A 22,390-nucleotide genomic window follows, 5' to 3' on the forward strand; every position below is an offset into this window, starting at 1 on the left:
TTAATTAAGAACACCAGATTTATCTGATCAAAATAGTGGTATTCCAAATGAAAAATTTTTAATGTAAGAAAGCTATTAAGTATTTGACTTAAAACTTGTTTGTTTGTTTAAACACTGAAAATATATGGAAAAGAATGGAGATGCTACTAAATTCAGATATTTTTCTTGGAATAATACCTTTCTAAAATACAGAATCTTAAAACAGAGCTAGAGAAATCTAGATCCCAATAGAGGCCATCATCACAATATTTTGGCTGTACTCTTTTTAATTGTATTATAGAAGACACCCACCTACATACAAAATTTTAAAAAATCGTAAGATTTACAATAAGGTGAAATCAAATTAATGTAACTTAAAAGTTTTTTTGTTGATTGATGAGAGAGAGATAACAAACTTATTAGAGAAGTCCTTTTAGTAAGAAAGCAAGAATATGTGGCTGTTAAGTTGTATACAAAGCATGTGTATGTTATTTCTTTCTTGTTTAAAAATTAAGAATCTCTTGTCTCTATGGATATAGCCTCATGTGTATGTTATTTCCTTCTTGTTTAAAAATTAAGTATCTGTTGTTTCTATGGATATAGCCTGTTGACCCAGCCATATGGCATGTGTGGTGTGTGTGTGTAATTTTTAAGGAGTTTTTCATGTGTCTTAGATATAAGCTGTTTGTTGATACATATGTTGCAAATACCTTTTCTGGTGCTCTTGTTGCTTTTCCACTCTCTTAATTTGTCTCTTGATGAACAGAAAAAATTTAACATACTCTGCTTTATTGATCTTTCTAGTGTGGTACTGCTTTTGTGTTCTCTTTAAGAATTTTTCTCTACCTCAAGCTCATGAATGTATTCTCCTATGTTAGTATCTAAAAACTCCATTTTTTACTTGCAACACTTAGAGCTATAGTCTTCCCAGAATTGAGTTTGTGTAACACAGGAGTCAGTTTTTCCATGTGTGTATTAAATTAACCCTTAGCCATTTATTGAAAAGACTGTCCTTTCATTACTGTTTTTTTGTGCCATCTTTGTCATGAATCATCAGTGTTTTTATGGTATTTCTAGATTCTCTATTTTTTTGTTCTCTTCCTCTAGTCTTTATGGCAGTATAACATTGTTGTTAATTATGGCAGTTTTATAAAATGTTTTGAGATACAGTAGAGTAAGTCTTCCCTCTTGATTTGATTATAAAGTCTTGGCTAGTTTTGGCCCCATGCTTCTTTTGCCTTGTATTTTCATTAAAATTGCTAGAAACAGCTTTTCAAATTTCTCCCCTCACCCAAGTGTAGGGATTTTGATTGGGGATACAGTTGACTCTTGAACAACACAGGTTTGAACTGCACGGGTCCACTTATATGCAGATTTTTTTTTTCAAAAATAGGCTCTATAGGATCCACGTTTGGTTGAATCTGTGGATGTGGAACCGTGGATATGAAGGGCTGACTGTAAGGTTATATGCAAATTTTTGACTGTACAGGAGTCAGGGCCCCTAACCCCTGTATTGTTCAAGGGTCAACTGTAGATTGCTTTGGAAAGAATTGACATGTTTCCAACACTAGGTTTTCTAATCTAACAGTGTAGAATATTCTTTTATTTATTGTGCCTTCTCTAATTTATCTCATTATTTAGTTTTAGGTTTCTGTGTATTGGTCTTGTGCGTTTTTTATTACATTTATTCTAGGTATTGACTTTTTTGATGCTTTTGTAGTCTTTTTGAAAATAAATAGTATCTTAATGGATATTGCTGATTCGTGGAGTGCAATTGAGTTTTGTATACTTCGTGGTATTCCCACCTTGCTGAACCCTTGCTAAATATGTATTCAACCACTTTGCTCAATTCATTTTAATCCTAATGCATTTTAATGTCAATTTACGCAAGCATATCATCTGTAAATTCTACTTTTAATATTATTTTTCTAATTCTTATATCCTTTATTCTTTTTCTTTATTGCACTTGCTAAGACCACCAGTAAACTGCTAACTAAAAGTGGTGATAATGGGTATCATTTAATTTCATAATTTATTAGCTTTTAATAATTTATGATTAAGTAGGATGTTCACTGTAGTTTTTGTTTGATTGGTTTTTTTTGCGGTACGTGGGCCTCTCACTGTTGTGGCTTCTCCCGTTGCGGAGCACAGGCTCCGGACATGCAGGCTCAGCGGCCATGGCTCATGGGCCCAGCCGCTCCGCGGCATGTGGGATCCTTGCGGAACAGCGCACGAACCCGTGTCCCCTGCAACGGCAGGCGGACTCTCAACCACTGCGCCACCAAGGAAGCCCATTCACTGTAGTTTTTATATTGATAGTTTAATCAGATTAAGGATTTTCTTCTATTCCTAGTTTGCTAAGAGAGTCTGTTTTTTTTTTTTTATTTTTTTGCGGTATGCGGGCCTCTCACTGCTGTGGCCTCTCCCGTTGTGGTGCACAGGCTCCAGACGCGCAGGCTCAGCGGCCATGGCTCACGGGCCCAGCCGCTCCACGGCATGTGGGATCTTCCTGGACCGGGGCACGAACCCGTGTCCCCTGCATCGGCAGGAGGACTCTCAACCACTGCGCCACCAGGGAAGCCCTGTTATTTTTTAATATGAATAAATGTTGAGTTTTATCAGATGCTTTTTTTCTATTAAGATGAGTATAAAATTTTTGTCCTTTATTCTGTTAATTTGGTAATTGCATTGATGGTTTTTCATATTACCACCTTTGTATTCCTGGAATAAGCCCAAGTAAGTTGTAATATATTATTATTCTTTTTATATATCCCTGTTTCTATTTGCTGATCTTTTACTTAGGATTTTTTGCATGTGTGTTTGAGCGAGACTGGCCAGTAATTTTTCTTGTCAAGTTTTAATATAAAGGTTATGTTGGCCTCATTAAAGTTTTGGGGGATTATTTTATCATTTTCTGTTTTTTAGAAGAGTTTATTTAAGATTGGTATTCTTTCTTTCTTAAATATTTGGTAGAATACATCTGAGCCTGGGGTTCCTTTGTAGGCAGTTTCAATTACTGATTTAATTTCTTTAATAACTATAATACTTGTCTGATTTTCCATTTCTCTTTTTATCAGTTTCTGAAAGTTTTTTTTTGGTAATTTGAATATTTTATCTAATTTTTCAAATTTACTGGCATACAGTTGTTCAGAATATCTTTTTATGAGGTTTTAATGTCCATTTAATGTATTGTGATGTCTCTTTTCCATTCCAGATACTAGTTGTTTGTGTTGCCTCTATTTATTTCATGAATAGTCTTGTCCAGGGATTTATCAATAGTTTCTTTGAAGAAAAGAACAAATTTTTAGCTTTTTTGGTCATCTCTATCATACTTTTTTTTCCACTATCAGTAATTTCTTATCTTTATTTTTTCTTTCTGCTTTCTTTGGGTTTCATTTGCTGTTTTCTTTCTAACTTCTTATAACACCTAAATCTTTCACTTTTAGACATTTTTTTCCTCTGATGTGTTCATTAATAAATCTCCCTCTAAACATGATTTTTAGCTGTATCCTTCAAGTTTTAATTTGTATAATTTTCATTATCATTCAGTTCAGCATATTTCTCCAAGCACTCATTTCTTCTTTGACTGATGAGTCATTTAGAAGTTTATTTTTTTTATTTTTAGGGGAGTTTTTCTAGTTTTCTTTGTCATTGATTCCTAGCTTAATTCCATTGTGGTCAAGGAACATACTCTGATTTAAATTCTAAAAATATGTTATATATTAGCCAGCTCATGCTTAATTACTTTTTATAAATGTTAAATATGTACTTTAAAAGAATGTGAATTCTATAGTTGTTTGGTACAGCATCCTATGTATATTAAAGTTTGCTAATTTGAATGTGTTATATATACTTAGTGATTACTTTGTTTTTATTCATTACTAATAGAGCTATGTTAAAATATCCCACTTTGATTACAGATTTGTTTATTTCTTCTTGTAGTTCTTACAACTTTTAATTATATATATTGAGGATATATTTTCATGTGTTTCATCTTTCTGGTTATTTGAAGCTTTTATCATTATGCTATTCTTATTACTTTCATATTAATATAGCTACATGAAAAAATATAGCTGCATGAGTTCTATTTTGGTTAGAATTGGCACTGTATATCTTTTTTCTGTTTTTTCTATGTTAAACTTTTTTGTATCCCTATATCTTAGTAGTTTCTTCCGTCTTCTTACTTCGGGTTTATTTTCTTTTTCTTGTTTGAAGTAACAACTTAGATTGTCGATTTGAAATCTTTTCTCATTTTCAGTGTAAGAATGTAGCACTATACACTATAATTTCCCTCTCAGAACTACTTTAGCTGTATTCCATACATTTTGATATGTTGTATTTTCATTTTCATTCTGTCCAGTGTATTTTAAAAAAAATTTCCTCTGAGTCTTCCTCTTTGACTCATGGATTATTTAGAAATATGTTACTTAATTTCCTGTTGTCTGTTACTAACTTTTTGTTTGATTCCAGTTTGGGACCAGTTGGGAAACCTTTTGTATTATTTCAATTCTTTTAAATTTCTTGAGGTTTGTTTTATTGTCTATCTTGGTGAATGTTCCCTGAGTGCTTGAAAAAAGTATATATTTTGTGGTTTGTTGGGTGGAGTATTCTTCACATGCAAATTAGATCATGCCGGTTGCTGGTGGTATTTAATTCCTCTATATTTTTTGTAACTTTCTGTCTAGTAGTCTTACCAGATGTTATAGTGCTAAAATTGCCAACCATAGTTGTGGATTTGTCTGTTTCTCCTTTCAGCTTAGTCAGTCTTTGCTTCATGTATTTTGAAGTGGTGTTGTTTATGTATACATATTGAGGATTGCTACATCTTCTTGATGAATTGATCTGTTTATCATTGTGTAATAACCTCCCTTGTTCCTAGTATCTTTTTTGCTCTTAAGTCTACTTTATCTGATGTTAACATAACCACTCTGCTTTTTTTTGGTTTGTTTAATGTTTACGTACTCTTAGATTCAGCTTCACTATGTGTATGTGAAGTGAATTTCTTGTATTAGTGTACAGTTGACTTATATGTCATGATTTTTATCTACTCTGCCAAGATTCCACTCATTTAATTTGTGTATTTATTAGACCATGTACATTTAAAATAATTATTGATATGTAGAACTTGAATCACCCATTTTGATACTTGTATTCTGTTTGTTTCCTTTGTTTCTCCTTCATTTATCTTTTCTTGGTTTCTTGTGGGTTACTTGAACATTTTTTTAGGATTCCATATTATTTTATTTATGCTGTTTTAGAGTATATTGTCTTGTATAGTTTTCTTAGTCGTAACTTTAGATATCACAATATACATACGTAGCACAGTCTATTGATAATGGTGTCTTATCACTTTAAGTGAATTATTGATGCCCTACTTCCATTTGTGTCCCTTCACCCTCCCCACTTTTTTATTTTTAAAATTTTTATTTATTTATTTATTTATGGCTGTGTTGGGTCTTCGTTTCTGTGTGTGGGCTTTCTCTAGTTGTGGCAAGCGGGGGCCACTCTTCATCGCAGTGTGCGGGCCTCTCACTATCGCGGCCTCTGTTGTTGCGGAGCACAGGCTCCAGACACACAGGCTCAGTAATTGTGGCTCACGGGCCCAGTTGCTCTGCAGCATGTGGGATCCTCCCAGACCAGGGCTCGAACCCGTGTCCCCTGCATTGGCAGGCAGATTCTCAACCACTGCGCCACCAGGGAAGCCCCCCACCCTCCCCACTTTTAAAATATTTTTGTCCCTAGTATTTCCTCTACCTGTACTAAGTACCACACAGGCGTTACATTTTTTGTTTCAGCCGTCAGATACGATTTAAGAAGCTTATGCGGAGAAGGTTAATCTGTTATATTTACCCTTAGTATTAGTCATTCTCTGTTCCTTCCATTTTGATGTTCCATTTCTTCTGTTACGTTCTTTCTGTTTAGAGAGCTTCCTCTAGTCATTCTATAAGGGCTGGTCTGCTAGCAACAAAATCTTGTAGTTTTCCTTTGATAACATCTTTATTTTTCCTTGATTTATGAAGGAAAGTTCTGCTGGATACAGAATTTGTGGTTGACAGTTCTTTTCTTTTAGCACTTTATCACTTCCTCTGGCACCATGGTTTTAGAAAAGAAACTTACTGTTCCCCTTTAGGTAATGTGTCATTTCTCTGAGGTTTTTGTCTTTAATTTTTAGCAGTTTCATTATGATGTGGTTTGGTGTGGCTTACTTTGGTTTTATTGTTTGAAGTTTGCACATCTTCTTAAACTTGTAGATTTATGTTTTTATTAAATTTGAGAGTTTTTAGTCATTATCTCTTAGAATACTTTTAAGTCTGCATTCTCTTTCTGAACTCTGATGATATGAATCTTAGATCTTCTGTTATAGTCCCACAGGTTTCTCAAGCTCTGTTCATTTTTGTTTTTCAGTTTTCTTTTTATTGTTCCTATTGAGTAAATTCTCTTGATGTGTTCTCAAATTCAATCATTTTATCTTTGGTTATCATTATTATTGTGCCCTTCCACTTCTTTCCTTGGGTTTTCTGTTTTTTCAGTTTTCAAGAGAATTTGTAATTACTTTTCATAGCAGCTCTATGATAGCTGCTCTAAAATTTCTGTCAGATAATTTCAACATCGGAATCATCTCTGTGTTGTTGTCTGTTGGTAGTCTTTTCTCACTTAAGTTGTGATTTTCCTGGTCTTTGGTATGACCAGTGATTTTCAGTTGTGCCCTGGATAGTTTGAATATTCTGTTAGGAGATCCATGACCTTTTAAAAACCTCAATAGCAGGCAGCCAATTTAGGTTTAGCATGTGGGTTCTGTTGGTCCTCCCAGGCTCAGCTGGCACCCTCTCTGTGGGGAGACCAGGCCCAGTGCTGCCAGCCACTGGGAGGTGTGGGAAATCAGAACTTTGGTTGCATGCCTCACCACCCTGGGTCTATTCCTGGTGGCTTCAGGGCTGTCTCGCACTTAGTGTGGCATGTGTGGGAGATAAAAATGGGAGAATTGTTTTTATCACGTTATGGGTATGATGCTGAAAGACGTATTAAGATGTCAACTGCTGTTCTTCTCTTCATAATGAGAATAGACTTATCTTCAATTTTGATCCAAATCCTTGTGCTGTGTCTAGGACCATATAGATTTATCTATTAAACAGTCTTTATCTGATTTGATAGTTGGCCCATATAACTCTGTATTCCTCTCCTTTGTCATATCATCGGCTATGCAATTTTATCTTGAAAAAAGTCAATTTTAAGTATGTGCCACACATGAATATATTATTCTCCTTGTAATAAATACTTAAATTCCGGTTAAGACTAGATTTTCCTTTGACCACTACCTTTAATTCCAGTCCCTTCCGTGTAAGTAAACACACTTGTAAGTTGGGTGTGTATCCTTGTAGGCATGTCTATAGACATTACATATAAAAATTATGCCAGTAGAAGTTTTATGGTATTACTTTGCATGTGTGTTTTAAATTTTTTTCTAATAAAATATATCCTATTATTATAATGTATCTTATTATTTAATTAAAATGTATCATATATATTTTTCTACTTTTTTCTCACTCAACAGTATTTCTTATATACCTTTCCACTTTAGCACACATGTATGTTTTTTCTTTTAAACTGTAGCATAGACTTCTGTGAAATGGATAATAACCATTTACCATTGCTTTTGCTGTTACAAACAGTGGCATAATGAATATCTATTTGAATGCTGCTTTAAGCAGATAGGGCTGATCCCAAGAAATAGAATTGCTGGGTCACAGGGACATGAATGTTTTAAATTTTAAAAGATGATGCCAGTTTGTCTTCCCAGAGAGCTGTACCAATTTGTATTCCCACCAGTTGTACATGCAAGTATCTGTTTCTTATCCCCTTCACCAACCCTGATGTTAGTAAACTTAAAATTTTTTTTTTGTCAACTTGGATAAAGACATGCTATCTCATTTTTTAATGTTTCCTGGTTACTGGTGAGATAGAGTATCTTTTCCTATGTTTTTGTTCTTTGGTTGTTGTTGGGGAATATTATACGTTTTACTTACACTGATATATTGTGCTGTATCAGTTAAGATATGGGAAGCGTCACAATGTTGACATCACCTTACTTGTCTTATTTTGATATCTTTTGTGCTTTCTGAATGTTTAACTATTTGCTAATAAGGATCCCAGCAGCTAAAAAGTTCCTTGTTTACTCTTCATTATATTTACATAATGAGCTTTCCATTTTTTGAGATAGTTGCCAAGATTCTGGCATGGCACTCCTAGCAGGCATGATTATTTTCCAGGATTCAGTGTGTTGAACCAGCTGGATGGTTTGTTTGTCATCTTATGATGACCTTCATATGGACTGTGCAAAATAACGTTCATTTCACTTTGTGAAAAGCATGGCTGCTAAAACAGGCATCCTTTAGGTAGACTTCAGAACATCAAAATGATTAGTAAAGTGAAACTTTTTTAAAGGTCTTGGATACTGTGGTCAAAATTTCTATGGCTGGATGATGATGGAGTGTTTTTGTTTTAAAGGAATAGATTTCTTATCCACTGATTCCCTGGGTAAATCTGTAAACTCTAATCAAATTGTTCTGTAACTGCAAATGTGTTTAAAAGGGAGAAGAAAAAGAGGAAGTTAAATCTTAATTTAGGAATTTTCTTTCATCTGATAGTTTGGTAACATTTAGTTCCATAGTATTGACAATCATATCTGAGCAGTTAATGTTTAACCAGTGCCTTCCTTTTTTCTGTATAATGTAGCTCTAATCTCTTGCTTTGCATTGACATTATGAAAGAGAGAAAGAGTAAAATTAGGAAATGAAAGCCCTGTTAGAAAATTCAGTAATTTTTATTATGCATGCATATTTGTTTTTTTTATTTTAAAAATATTTGAATATTTTGTTCGTCAGTGTGTTGAAACTTCACATAGTTTTGATTTAACAGCTGGGAACAAAGCTGGGTCAACACAATTTATATGTGTAATTAAGACATAACACCTTACTTAAGTTTTTGTTTTTGTTTTTTTAACATCTTTATTGGAGTATAATTGCTTTACAATGTTGTGTTAGTTTCTGCTGTATAACAAAGTGAATCAGCTTTGTACATATATCCCCATGTCCCCTCCCTTTTGCGTCTCCCTCCCACCCTCCTTATCCCACCCCTCTAGGTGGTCACAAAGCACCCAGCTGATCTCCCTGTGCGATGCAGCTGCTTCCCACTAGCTATCTGTTTTACATTTGGTAGTGTATACATGTCAGTGCTACTCTCATTTCGTCCCAGCTTACCCTTTCCCCTTCCCGTGTCCTCAACTGCATTCTCTGTGTCTGCGTCTTTATTCCTGTCCTGCCTTTAGACACTATAAAACTCTTAGAGGAAAACATAGGCAGAACACTCTGTGACATAAATCACAGCAAGATCCTTTTTGACCCACCTCCTGGGGAAATGGAAATAAACATAAAAATAAACAAATGGGACCTAATGAAACTTAAAAGCTTTTGCGTAGCAAAGGAAACCATAAACAAGACCAAAAGAAAACCCTCAGAATGGGAGAAAATATTTGCAAACAAGCAACTGACAAAGGATTAATCTCCAAAATATACAAGCAGCTCATGCAGCTCAATATCAAAAAACCAAACAACCCAATCCAAAAATGGGCAGGAGACCTAAATAGACATTTCTCCAAAGAAGATACACAGATTGCCAACGAACACATGAAAGGATGCTCAACATCACTAGTCATTAGAGAAATGCAAATCAAAACTACAATGAGGTGTCACCTCACACCAGTCAGAATGGCCATCATCAGAAAATCTACAAACAATAAATGCTGGAGAGGATGTGGAGAAAAGGGAACCCTCTTGCACTGTTGGTGGATGTAAATTGATACAGCCGCTATGGAGAACAGTATGGAGGTTCCTTAAAAAACTAAAAACAGAACTACCATATAACCCAGCAATCCCACTACTGGGCATATACCCTGAGAAAACCATAATTCAAAGAGTCATGTACCAAAATGTTCACTGCGCACTATTTACAATAGCCAGGACATGGAAGCAACCTTACTTAAGGTTTTAAATAGGTACTTTTTTATAAATACTGTGTAAGTATAAATGCCACTACTGAATTTCCTCATGTTCTTTTTGGATATTAGTTACGTGTTTTATGCAGAACTCTTCTTCAACTTCCTTCAGCTTCTAAATCTTCGTTATATTTCAGTACTATATTTTTAAGTCAGTTTGTGAGGCATTATAGCTGAAGAGAAAACAGAAGCTGATTTGACATTACAAAGCAAATGATACTGATTTTAGAAAGACATGAAAATATGTTTAAAAGAATATACATTTTTTCCAGTTCATCCAGAGCAGCTTCCTCCGAGGCCATGGATTACATTAAAAGAACGAGACCAAATTCTGCCATCAGGTAAATAGTTTTTCTTATTCTCCCTTGACTTTTTTCGGATATACTTGAAATGCCATTTGGGCTTTGTGATAAAATTGACAGGCCTTCATTTTACCTCCCCTGAGTAGATGCGTTTAAAAATACTGATCAATAGACTTAAAAGTCTACCCTAAGGCTTATGTACAGGGATCTCATACCTTTCACAATGATGCAGCTCTTGGTTTTAAAATTAGTTCTTGTAATAGAGCTTTCCAAGTGGCATCTTCACATAGGGTTTGGTGATTTAAGAAAAATGAGTAGTAATGAATTTTCTTCTGAAAAATTTTAAACTACTTAGATACTTTATCTTTCTTGAGTGGGTAAGCTGATAATGCTTTATAGAAGGATAATTTAGACTGAGTTCCATTTACTGTATTGGAAACAAAATATGATACCAGGCCAAGGGTATAGAAATGATATAGGGTGAAGATTTGAGCAGTTTAATTATATGATTTAGCATTTCTAGAACTGCAGTAATGTAGGAAATATAAACCTTTATCTTTTGGTGCAGACCAATGATGATTTGACATTTATAGGGCTTCTTACTGCTCATTAGACATTTTATGATTGGGAATTCTGCTTAAAATAAGTTGTTACAAATTAATATTCTTCTTAATCACAAGTGATAGTTTTCATGATACCTAATTTTGTTTTAAAAATGAAAATTTTACTGTTTTAATATGAAGGTAAACCAATCACTGAATACTGATACTTAATTTTAAAGAGTAAACCACAGAATTTATTATGTACTTTTACAACAATATAAAGCCCGTCTTTTTTTTTTTTTTTTTTAATTTAAGGTAAGAAGTGGAAGGATTCAGAAAAAATCATTTGCTTAGGTATCGGGAGATGTGCGAAGTGTAATGTGTTCATGGTTCTATTTATATTTTAATAACACTGAGAAATATTATCATATTAGTACATTTCTGTATCTTCTAGAGGTAATAATTTTAAAACCACCACACTCTGGAGCCATAGTATCAGCCTGTTCTAAGAGGTACTGTATCAGTGTTATCAAGAATAACACTTCTGTTATCAGGATTCACATTGATGGTCTGAGTAAAACGAATACCTCAGTTTTTCTACAAAGCCTTAAGTTAGGCAGATTTATTTTGTGTTTAGCCTTCCTTAATGTGTAATTAATTGTTCCCTTTCTGGTATTAAAATGATACTAAAAACACCATTTTCTAGTTCTTCAAAGTAATCCCTTTCTGAGCACGAGTTAACATAATCTTGAAGAAGATCTTTCCTAATATCACATACCTTCATTTCCATTAAGAAGAGGAACAACAGAAACAAGTTTTCATTAGTTGTTGAATTCTCAAGTAATGTGTTCTTGGGTTTTCCTTTTTGAAAAACCACTATGGATTTTTCTTGGGATGTCTGACTTCCGTGAGTAGAATCAGTGCTACAAAAAAACAAAAGATATTAAAAATGCCTTTCTGATGCATAGGGAGATGTGTATAATAACTAACAATGGTTAAGGGTGATTTATAGCCACAAAACTATAATGGTAATTAAACTATGTAAGAATTAATCCCAGATAGTGAAAAGAGGTACCAGTATACAAAATGGCCACCAGTCAGATTTCCAGGGGACCGTTGAACTAAGTTTCTCTTAATACCTTTCCCATCATCTGACTTTGAATCAACTTCAATCAAGTGTTACTTCATTCTTGGATTCCTCACCTTTTATTAAGTACTTGATTCTCAACTGTGTCTGCCCATTGTAATCACCTGGGAAGCTGTTTAAAAATATTAATACCCAAATCCTAATATACTAACTTAATTAGTCTGGAGTAGGGCGCTGAGTATCAGCATTTTTTAAAAAAAGTTCTACAAACTGATTCTAATGGACAGCCAGGATAGAGAATTAATGATAAAAATCAGGGCTTTTCAAACTGGTGTGCATGTGCGTATGAATCACCTGGGGAGTTTGTTAAATTGCAGGTTCCAATTCATTAAGTCTTTGTGAAGGCAGAAATTCTTCAGTACTGAGTTCCTAGGTGATAACTGATGCTGCTGGTACTTAGAGCACATTTTTGAGTAGCAGGGATACAAGCTGCGTTTTCCTATTAGTTTGCTTGTAGTCCTTATATAGGCATTTTAAAATGAGAATTTAGTTTTAGAAATGAACATTTGATTTGGTAAAAAAGGATTCTCTTATGACTGAACTTTGTTAGTCCATATTCTTCTGGCTTAGAGCAGTGAGAGCATTAAGAGGCCCAAAAAAGTATTAAGTATGGATATTTTGTTAATACAAGTTAATGAAATTAGAGCCTTTTAATGAGAAAAATTAAAATTTACTTTTATTCCATTTATAAAGTCTTGCTCAGTAAATTATGTGCAAAAAAATGGCATTCTGATTTAAAAGTCGAATTTTTATTAAAATATTCTAAAAAATCACAAATATGAAGTATTAGTCTAATTCTGGTAAAAGGACTTTGATGTGATGGATTCCAGTGAAGTTTTATAGGTATAGTTTAATGGAATCTTGCCCAAGGCATTTCACGATGATGATACTTGGGGTATGTTTGTGTGGCATGTGTGCTTGTGTAGGTGTATATGTGATATTGCTTTAGAAAACATTGCCTAATTTTCTCCCTTTTGTCTGTTGTTTTTTTCTCCCACTTCTTAGCATCATTCACGGTTATGTGTTACAATGTGTTATGTGATAAATACGCCACCCGGCAGCTATATGGCTATTGCCCATCCTGGGCATTAAACTGGGAATACAGGAAAAAGGGAATTATGGAAGAAATTGTTAACTGTGACGCAGATATCATTAGTCTTCAGGTAACACTATAGAAATTAAATTGTCTTTAACTTAAAGGTGAACCTAAAAATTATAGAAGATCTTACTTTTGGGAGAGTTCCTGTGTTCGAAGGAGAACCCAAAGCAATTATTTTCTCTCCTCTTAAAAAAAGACAATTTTAATAAGCACCTCAGATATTTCTACAACTTGTAGAGAAGTTGGAAATTTTGAAAAAATATAAAGAATAATGGAGGGGGCTTCCCTGGTGGCGCAGTGGTTGAGAGTCCGCCTGCTGATGCAGGGGACACGGGTTCGTGCCCCGGTCCGGGAGATCCCACATGCCGCCGAGCGGCTTCGTCCATGAGCCATGGCCACTGAGCCTGCGCGTCCGGAGCCTGTGCTCCGCAACGGGAGAGGCCACAACAGTGAGAGGCCCGCGTACCGCAAAAAAAAAAAAGAATAATGGAGGAAAACACCTAATCCCATATCCCAAATACAGTTGCTGGGTTAAAACTTCTGAAGTATTTCTTGTACACTTTAAAAAAAATTCACTTGCCTATTTATTTACAGATATGTACAGATATGTTTTCAAAATAGAGATCACACCATTGATGTATTTTGTACCTTGTTTATTGCACTTAATGCACTACCCATGTTACTAAAATTCCTCAAAGCCAATTATATGAATATATATTAATTGATTTAGCATTTTCCCTACTGTTGGACATTCAGGCTGTTTATGTTTTCACTGTTACAAAATCATGTTGTTATGAGCATTAGCATACATAAATCATTATCTTCACACTTGATTATTTCATTTGGAAAGATTTGTTAAAAATATGTTATGGGTCTAACTTAATAATTACTACTTTAACACAGACCATTGGATTATTGGTATTCAGGTACCTAAAATTTCCTTAAGTAGAATTTTTTGTTGGTAGATCTTAAGCTTTTCACTCTAGCGTATCATTTCTTTCTACCACAGTTGAGAAATTTGAAATAATTTTTAAAATTACCTCTTTATAATATAAAATTTGCTATTCCATACCACCGAATCTATAATATGACCAACTTTCAATTGTTCATTTACCAGTTGAGGAAGTGAAGTATAATGGAATGAATTCTAAATTGGGAGTCAAGAGACTTGGGAACAACTACCTGTGTGAGCATGAGAAAATCACGTTATTTTCTGGTTCTCTTAGGTTTTAAAAAGCTGCCATTGTCAAATGGTGGCTGCTATCAATAAGGTAGGGTACTTAGATAATATTTTTTAAGTGAAGTATTTTAACTTGGTCACACCTTACTCACAATGCTGCACGTTTTTATATCTTAGTTTTCCTCTGTCATGTCAATGATTATGTTTCTTTGTCATCTCAGGAAGTGGAAACAGAGCAATACTTCACTCTCTTTCTGCCAGCATTGAAGGAGCGTGGATATGATGGATTTTTTTCTCCAAAGTCACGTGCCAAAATCATGTCTGAGCAGGAGAGAAAGCATGTGGATGGTTGTGCAATATTCTTCAAAACAGAAAAGTGAGTTAAGGAAATGAAGCATAATAGTGTACTTATTTCTTTAATTCCCACACATTTGAAATTGTCTTTGGTTTGACCCTGAAATAGACAGGTAATATAAAAGTTTAAAACTACTGGTAATGTTTTATTTCTTAGGCTGTGTATTGAAAATAAGAATGTTTACTGTATTATTCTTTATGCTTCTTTTGCCAAATTACATTAAAAATATTAAAGAGTATATACTTGAATATGATACTGTATTTATATATTTTCATGAAGTAAAATATTAGTTTTTGTGTAAAAAAGAAAGATATTTTTTTGCTAGTTGACCTTTTTCAGAATCGTTCATTTTATGAACTTTTCATCTTTTTAAATTAACATTCTATATGTTTACTTAGTCATTCATTCACTAAATGTTTACTGAGCATTTGCTTTGTGACAAATGCTGTGCTAGTCACAATAGTCTCAAAGACATACAGTTTCTATCCCACTCAGAGCTCTAGTAGGAAAATCACAATCTAATATGGTATATATGAGGTGGAGATATGCAAGGATAGATAAGGGAGGACACGCACAGAGCTTATGGAGGTAGGGAGTTAAAGGATTGACTGAGACAGGACAATGGAAAGCGGTCATGACCTGCAATGGAAAACAGAAAACATGACCTTTGTCTTTTCAGGGCTGTAATATAGTTGATGAAAATACAGTCAAAGATAAGATGATGACTGCTTATTAAAATACATGAACAATCTTGTAGAGACCTCCGTGCTTTTAGTATTCTTGAGTTTAAAATGGAAAAGATTATCTGTTCAGAGTTAGTGACAAGAATTAAAGGAGATAATGAATGGATAGGTACTTCATAAATCATTAAGTGTCCTGGAAATATTTATATTATTGTCATATTTCTCTGTTTCTGTAATCCTTTGCAATATTAGTATTTCTCTCTTACTGGGTTTATGATGTTGTATGCATTGGATTTAGGAACTGCATTTCCTACTTGAGGGTGCAGAGCCATAACACACTTAGAAGGCTATCTCTCCCTTTTTTTTTTTTTTTGGTTTGGAATTGTGAAGAGTTTATTTTATGACTGTTTATTTCATTCTTTTATTTATCTATTTATTTTTATTGAAGTAGAGTTAAAGTGAGTCAGTTATACATACATACATTCTTTTTTATATTCTTTTTCATTATGGTTTATCACAAGATATTGAATATATTTCTCTGTGCTGTACAGTAGGACCTTGTTTATCCATTCTATATATATAACAGTTTGCATCTACTAACCCCAAACTCCAAATCCATCTCTCCCCCACTGCCCCTCCCCCTTTCCGTTCCCCCTGGGCAACCACAAGTCTGTTCTCTATGTCTGTAAGTCTATTTCTGTTCATAGATAGGTTCATTTGTGTCATATTTTAGATTCCACATATAAGTGATATCGTATGGTATTTGTCTTTCTCTTTTTGACTTACTTCACTTAGTATGATAACCTTTAAGTCCATCCATGTTGCTGCAAATGGCATTATTTCATAGAAGGCTATCTCTTGAACGCTGGCTGAGTGACTAGATGGTTAGAGGCAGATTCCTTTGGTTATCATCCTGAGGAAAAGAGAGAAGTATATTTTTGCCTCATAAAGGCTGCCAGTTTTACAGTGGAAAATTTGAAGGAACCTCCAGTAGAAGACTGAAATATATGGATTCTCATAGAGATTGTATCCTGTAGTTAATAACTTAGGTTTGATACATTAGATAGGGAATCATCTACTAAACGCCTGTGACTATTTTCCTGTTTGGTGCCTATTATAACAAATCATTTCAATGTTTTTATTGATACAAGCCTATTTATTACCAGCATGGCATGTTATTTTAAGTAAATGAATTAAGTGAATTTGAAAGATATTTGAGCCCCTTCTTCTCACTTATTTGTACCTACTTTCATATCTTTTCTGTGACTTTTTAATAGAGATTTTTCACTTGTTTAATAATTAGTACAGGGCCCTGAAGTATTTGAGGTCAGGATATGCTAAATTCTTCTAGTGGGTTGCTGATTTTTTTTTTTTAACAAATTTTAGAATAACAATAGCTATTACTTTCATAGTGTTTACATGTCCCCCGTTTTCTTTTATTTATACTGATTATCTTATTTAATTTTTAAAGCAGTCCTCAGAGGTAGGAATAGAGCTATTTCCTCATTTTTAGAGATGAGGAAACCAAGACATAGAGATGATCTGGCTTCACAGTCAATGCTTTTAACCACTGTACTAAACTGCATCTTTAGATTTCTTTTCTTTTTAATATTTATTACTTTTTTTCATTGAAGTATAGTTGGTTTACAATGTTGTGTTAGTTTCAGGTGTGCAGCAAAGTGATTCCGTTTTACATATATATATATTTTCGCAGATTCTTATATAGGTTATTACAAAATATTGAGTATAGCTCCCTGTGCTATATAGTATGTCCTTGTTGTTTATCTTTAGACTTATTGTTTCAGCTTCCGACATCACTTGTACCTATTAAAAGGTTACCTCATTTGGGAAATACTGCCTTGAATTTGATATTTGTTACCAGTATTCACGCACAAATTTCCTTGAAACACCATAATTAAAAAAAGAATTACTGATAACATTGAGACATGTAACATCAATCTGTTTTTCCATTTGCCGTTGTTTCTTTCTGAAAGATGATAATACCTAAAATTTTTTTCATTCCCTTTACAGTTTTGAGAGGAAAATCTAAAATGCCTTGATAATTTACTAGAGGTAACTAAGATTTTGAACTAACAATTGTCTAGGAAACTTTAAACAACCAAGTATTTGAAAACTGATACTTGAATTATTAAAAATGCTGTAAATTAGTTAAGAGATAAATACATAGGAAATACTTCGATGCATCATTTGCATTTCTTTCCTTCTTCAACTTTTTGCCTAAATAGTAACATGGATCCAGCAACAGATGAAGACCTTGAGTGTGATATGTTGTTAAATTCCACCTGTTTTGAACAGTGCCAAATAACTTGCTGATGTCATGTTATCTGTCCAATGCCAAACTATTTGGAATTTAACACAAAGTACACTATGCTGCATTTCTTCTACTCCTTCTTCAGATTGGAGAAATGATGCAGTGCAAAGAAAAGACTGTTTGGAAGCCAGGTGGTTCTCCTGCTTATGCAGCTGTATAATCTTGAATGAGTCACTTACCCTTTCTGGGCTTATTTTCTCATTTGTACATATTTGTGTATTACCTTGTAAGAGAATTTATATGATTTACAAGACTCACAGTTAAAAGATAGCTGTAGAAGAGTGCTTCAATTCTCTGTACTCATTCTCAAGGTCTTAATCTTCTAAAACCAGAGTATCAGATAATTTCTCATCTTCATTGATGAAATTTTTTTCCCTTCATGGAAAACAGTGGTACAGAATGGGTAACAATAAATGGAAACTATAATAATCACTATTTTTAGCAAAATATTATAATAAAAATCTCTTATCCATCATGATGGAAGGATAGTATATTGCTTAGTAATGGCTGGGACACAGACCATTATTCAGAGAATTAGAATACATTATATTTTATATTGTTTTTTTGTTTTTGTTTTTGCGGTACGCGGGCCTCTCACTGTTGTGGCCTCTCCCGTTGCGGAGCACAGGCTCCGGACGCGCAGGCTCAGCGGCCATGGCTCACGGGCCCAGCCGCTCCGCGGCATGTGGGATCTTCCCGGACCGGGGCACGAACCCGTGTCCCCTGCATCGGCAGGCGGACTCTCGACCACTGCGCCATCAGGGAAGCCCAACCCCTATATTTTATATTGTATACATTATACTTTATATTGTATACATTCTAGTTTAACCTTTGGGGATTCAGAAGGCACTTCAAGATTTGGTAGCACCTTTTGGTCATTATGAACATCAGTTTTTGGGTAATTAGGTGCACAAAGATACCAGAAAATAGAAATTTGGGTTGATAAGATGCCAGAAATCACCTTTTCTTTGTCCTTTATCTTAATAAGTGTTTTCTTCAGTGCAAAATATTTTATAAAACAGACATATACATATAGGTCTGTATTTTGTGTGTGTGTGTAAGAAGAGACTGTTACTATAGATAAGTTTTTTAGAGTCAGAAAGTTTCTCTTTCCCATGTTTTGTTCTATAGACTAAACAGTTAGTAGAAATGGAGTCTTGGAGCCCGATACGCAATTTGAAGAAATCCAAAATGTTGAAAAATGGAGCTGAAACCAGATCTAGACTTACTTGCTTTTCCTGAGGTTAGCAATTCTGATCTGATCATGCTTTGTTTCAAATCAGTGAGAAAGGGAAAGATGAAAACAGCAGTTGTAGAACAGTGTGACCATTACACTGTGAAGAGGCAGTCTCTTCCAATAGGACTGGGAACTAGGTTGTCATGGTGCTTAGTCCTTACTGTATTGCCTCTGCTGTTTGTCTCAGAGGTACCAGGTAAGGCCAAGTCCTTGTTTTTCCTTCTGTGTTACGACAGGTGGTTTGGTGGTTGAGAAGAGGTCATTCAGAGGTTATAGTTTTGTCCCAAAATGACCTATTGTGATAATCCTGTCTTACTAGTTTCTCAGTTACTAATTTTTTCTGTCATAGGTGGTGGTTGTGTTTAGAATTTTAAAATCTGAGATTGTGGTTCCTGGTTTCCAGTGTTAACTTTCCCATTAATTTAATCTGAAACATAAAATTATTGCTTTATTCCAGTTTCCTTTACCTTTCCAGTATGGATAATAATAACTCTTCTGCCTAATTTCAGAGGTTTCTTATGGGGCTAAAATGATCAAGAATGTGAAAGTGCTTTTAGTGGTTAAAAGAGTTGTACAAATATAGGTAGGATGGTGAATATCCTCTTTTCTTCCCTATTTATCTCACTCTCTAAGCTTATCTTTTCTAGCAAATTGTTTTCTGGCACTCCCATGATTACTTGAAAGGACCTAAGAACACATTTTATAGCATCTTATGCTGAATATACAATAAAAACTTCTATTTGGTTTAGGTTTAAGAGTGAGTTTAATGTGATCAGAAAGGGTCATAGTTAACAGAAAGTAGAAGCAGAGTGAAGTTTATTTGGTTGTAGGTAGGAGGGGAGAAAGTAAGAAGTAGTATTGTTCTAAAGTAGTATGGATAGAATATGGATAACTATTTCTTACTATTTTATAAATGTATTATAAATATAGTATAAAATAAACACAAACACAAGATAAGTTATAGGAGATTATAACTCCCTATTCTGGTGCTAGAAATCTCATTTTCTAAAGGCAGAGTCCCTGAAAAGTTCTTATGGTTCAAGAAGTATATCTATGCTCTTATTTAATTCTCACTGGAAAGAAGGAATTTTCTTTTCCTTCTCAACTATCTCTTTGGTTCTTCAACTACTGGTGAAGCTGAAATAATAAAATTGAGGATATAACTCTGACCCTTTTAGTATCTCTAAGCCCCAAGGAGGGAGGTGTAAGTTATAATGACATGTGCTCTATTTAGGAAAACTGGTTTTATTTTTCTGAACTTTTTGAAACCAAAGACATTATAAAGCAGATACCTCAAGAAGATTGGGAAGTTTCAAAAGTCAAAACTAGGGCAATACAATTATAAATTATACTAACAATGAGGAAGAAAGTTGGAGGGGTAGTTGGAGGCATCTAATGAACCGGGTAATTGTTCAGGATTCGTTTTAAAAGGAGTGTTTTTTGTTTTGGGTTTTTTTTGTTGTTGTTGTTGTTTTTGATTAAAAAAGTCAATAACCAAGTATGTATTAAAAAAAAGAGTTTATGAACCTATGTTCTTTGCCATGAAAATTAAGAAAAAGGGAAAATTGGATGAAAGTGTTAAGGCAACGAGGAGGATATTTTAAGTAACATGTGCACCGTAAAGGGGTATACCTATGTGGCTTGTGCCATCACTAATTGACGATCAAGAAAAAACCAGAGGTGTGCAACTTCTATTTTGCTTTCATGGTCTCTGTTGAGGAGAATTATTTTCAAAGTGGAAAGACTAAGACCAGGTAAGGAGGAGATTGGCAAACCAAGAAGAGATTGGTAAGCCAAGAGAGTCACTAAAGTGCCTTAACTAGTTAGGTTTCCATATCAATATAATTATATCCCATGTCCCCATAGTATTAAAATATCTTGCCAAAGTATGATTAGAGGAGTATTGTGTTGGCCACAAAGTTCGTTCGGGTTTTTTCCATAAAATGTTACAGAAAAACTCGAACGGACTTTGTGGCCAACCCAATAGATGGCATGAATATTGGTGTATAGGAAAAGTCCTAATATACCGGGGACAAATAAACCACTTCATTTTTCAAAAAATTGGCGAGCCTCAGTTTTCCTCATCTTTGTAATGGTAATAGTAATACTGTCTGTTGCAATTTGAGTTCTCCAGAAAGAAGACTCCAAGTTAACTTTGGTGTTTAGGAGTTTATTAAGGATCAACAGCTGTGGAAAGGAAGGGGAAAAAGCAGAAATTAGCCTAGAGAGTAGAGCTGTGTTGCAGACCCGGACAGCCTCAGCTGACCCCACCCTGTAGCTTTAGAGCTGAAATGGCCAGTGAGAGTTAACCCAGGAGGGACCAAAATTCCCAGACCTTTATCTTTTGCTTTTGATCTGTAATTGGATACGTGCCACTCCCAGAAGTACTTGACCTTGGTGAGGCAGCTCTCTGCAACTGGAGCAATTCCTGAAGGATTGATGAGGAATCTGGGCAGCATCTCTTCATGTCCACCCCTTTGCAAAGTTTTAACAAATTTTAGGACTAATATGTATGAAGTACCTATCACAGGTCTTGATACAAAGTGGATCCTCAATAACGGACCCCTTTTTTTTATTATTATTATTTGTACTGTCCTATTGAGAATTTTGATTATTTAAGAGAAGACATATATATACATATAAAATTTATAAAAACTGAAAAGCTGGCAGGGATATTTAATCTTTTGGAAAAACAGAATGTAGTTTCCAAGTACCCTTAATATCTGAATGGGTGAACTAATGGGCAGAAGCTCATGAAATGATACTCAACAGAAATAAAGTCTGCTACTCTTAGATTATTAAAGGAAAGGAAAGAGGAAGAGGTAAAATTATTTGAGAGCACAGAAGAATATTTGTATGCAAAAATGTTCATTACTAAACTAAATGTTAATTACTATAACTAACGGCATTAGTTATAATAGCTCATATCAGAAGTAAATGTCCAACACAGAATAGTTCAATTATGGTGAATCTGTATAGTGGACTATAATGCAACCATAAAAATTGATTTTTGAAACATATAGTATTTTATAGGGAAACATCCATGGTAGAATGTTCATTAATATAGACCTAGAGTATTATTCTAATTGTATAAAAAATGTGTGCACGTGCATGGAGAAGAGTCTGGGGAAACATACTGACTTGTTGATGGGGGTGTTAGATTGCAAGTGACTTGAAATTTTCTTTATATTTTTAACTCATCCCCAAATCTCTATAATAAACATGTAACTTAATAAAGTCATTTTTTCACTTGTTTGTTTTTAAGCATCTATAAATGCAGGACTGAAGAGACCTGGTTTAAGAGCTAAAAGAACCAGAAAGTTTTAGATATATATTAGTACTTATTTGGCTTATAAATAGCATGGCTGTCCCCAAGTGCAATTTCAGTCTTTATTAACAAAAATACAGTCCAAAATGAGGAAGGCAGTAGTTCATTTTTGCCCAGTTCGAGGTACTGCACCTTTGGGTGAACTTGAGTTTTTC

The 22,390-nt window shown here is 34.3% G+C and overlaps 1 protein-coding gene across 5 annotated transcripts in view; it reads left to right on the forward strand.

The window, feature by feature from the left end:
* Nucleotides 1–22,390, forward strand: part of CNOT6L (CCR4-NOT transcription complex subunit 6 like) — a 163,857-nt gene that overhangs the window by 77,002 nt on the left and 64,465 nt on the right. For all 5 annotated transcript variants that reach the window (XR_003795520.1, XM_029234764.1, XM_029234765.1 and 2 more), the window contains exons 6-8: nucleotides 10,303–10,371; nucleotides 13,027–13,184; nucleotides 14,522–14,676. Coding sequence is in view for 4 of the 5 variants with exons in the window: in XM_029234764.1 (XP_029090597.1) it covers nucleotides 10,303–10,371; nucleotides 13,027–13,184; nucleotides 14,522–14,676 (382 nt within the window). In the remaining variant the exon portion in view is untranslated. The remainder of the gene's footprint in view (nucleotides 1–10,302; nucleotides 10,372–13,026; nucleotides 13,185–14,521; nucleotides 14,677–22,390) is intronic.

The sequence above is a fragment of the Monodon monoceros genome, unplaced genomic scaffold (genome assembly GCF_005190385.1).
Source record: "Monodon monoceros isolate NGI ecotype Baffin Bay Population unplaced genomic scaffold, NGI_Narwhal_1 Super_Scaffold_20, whole genome shotgun sequence".
Lineage (NCBI taxonomy): Eukaryota > Metazoa > Chordata > Mammalia > Artiodactyla > Monodontidae > Monodon > Monodon monoceros.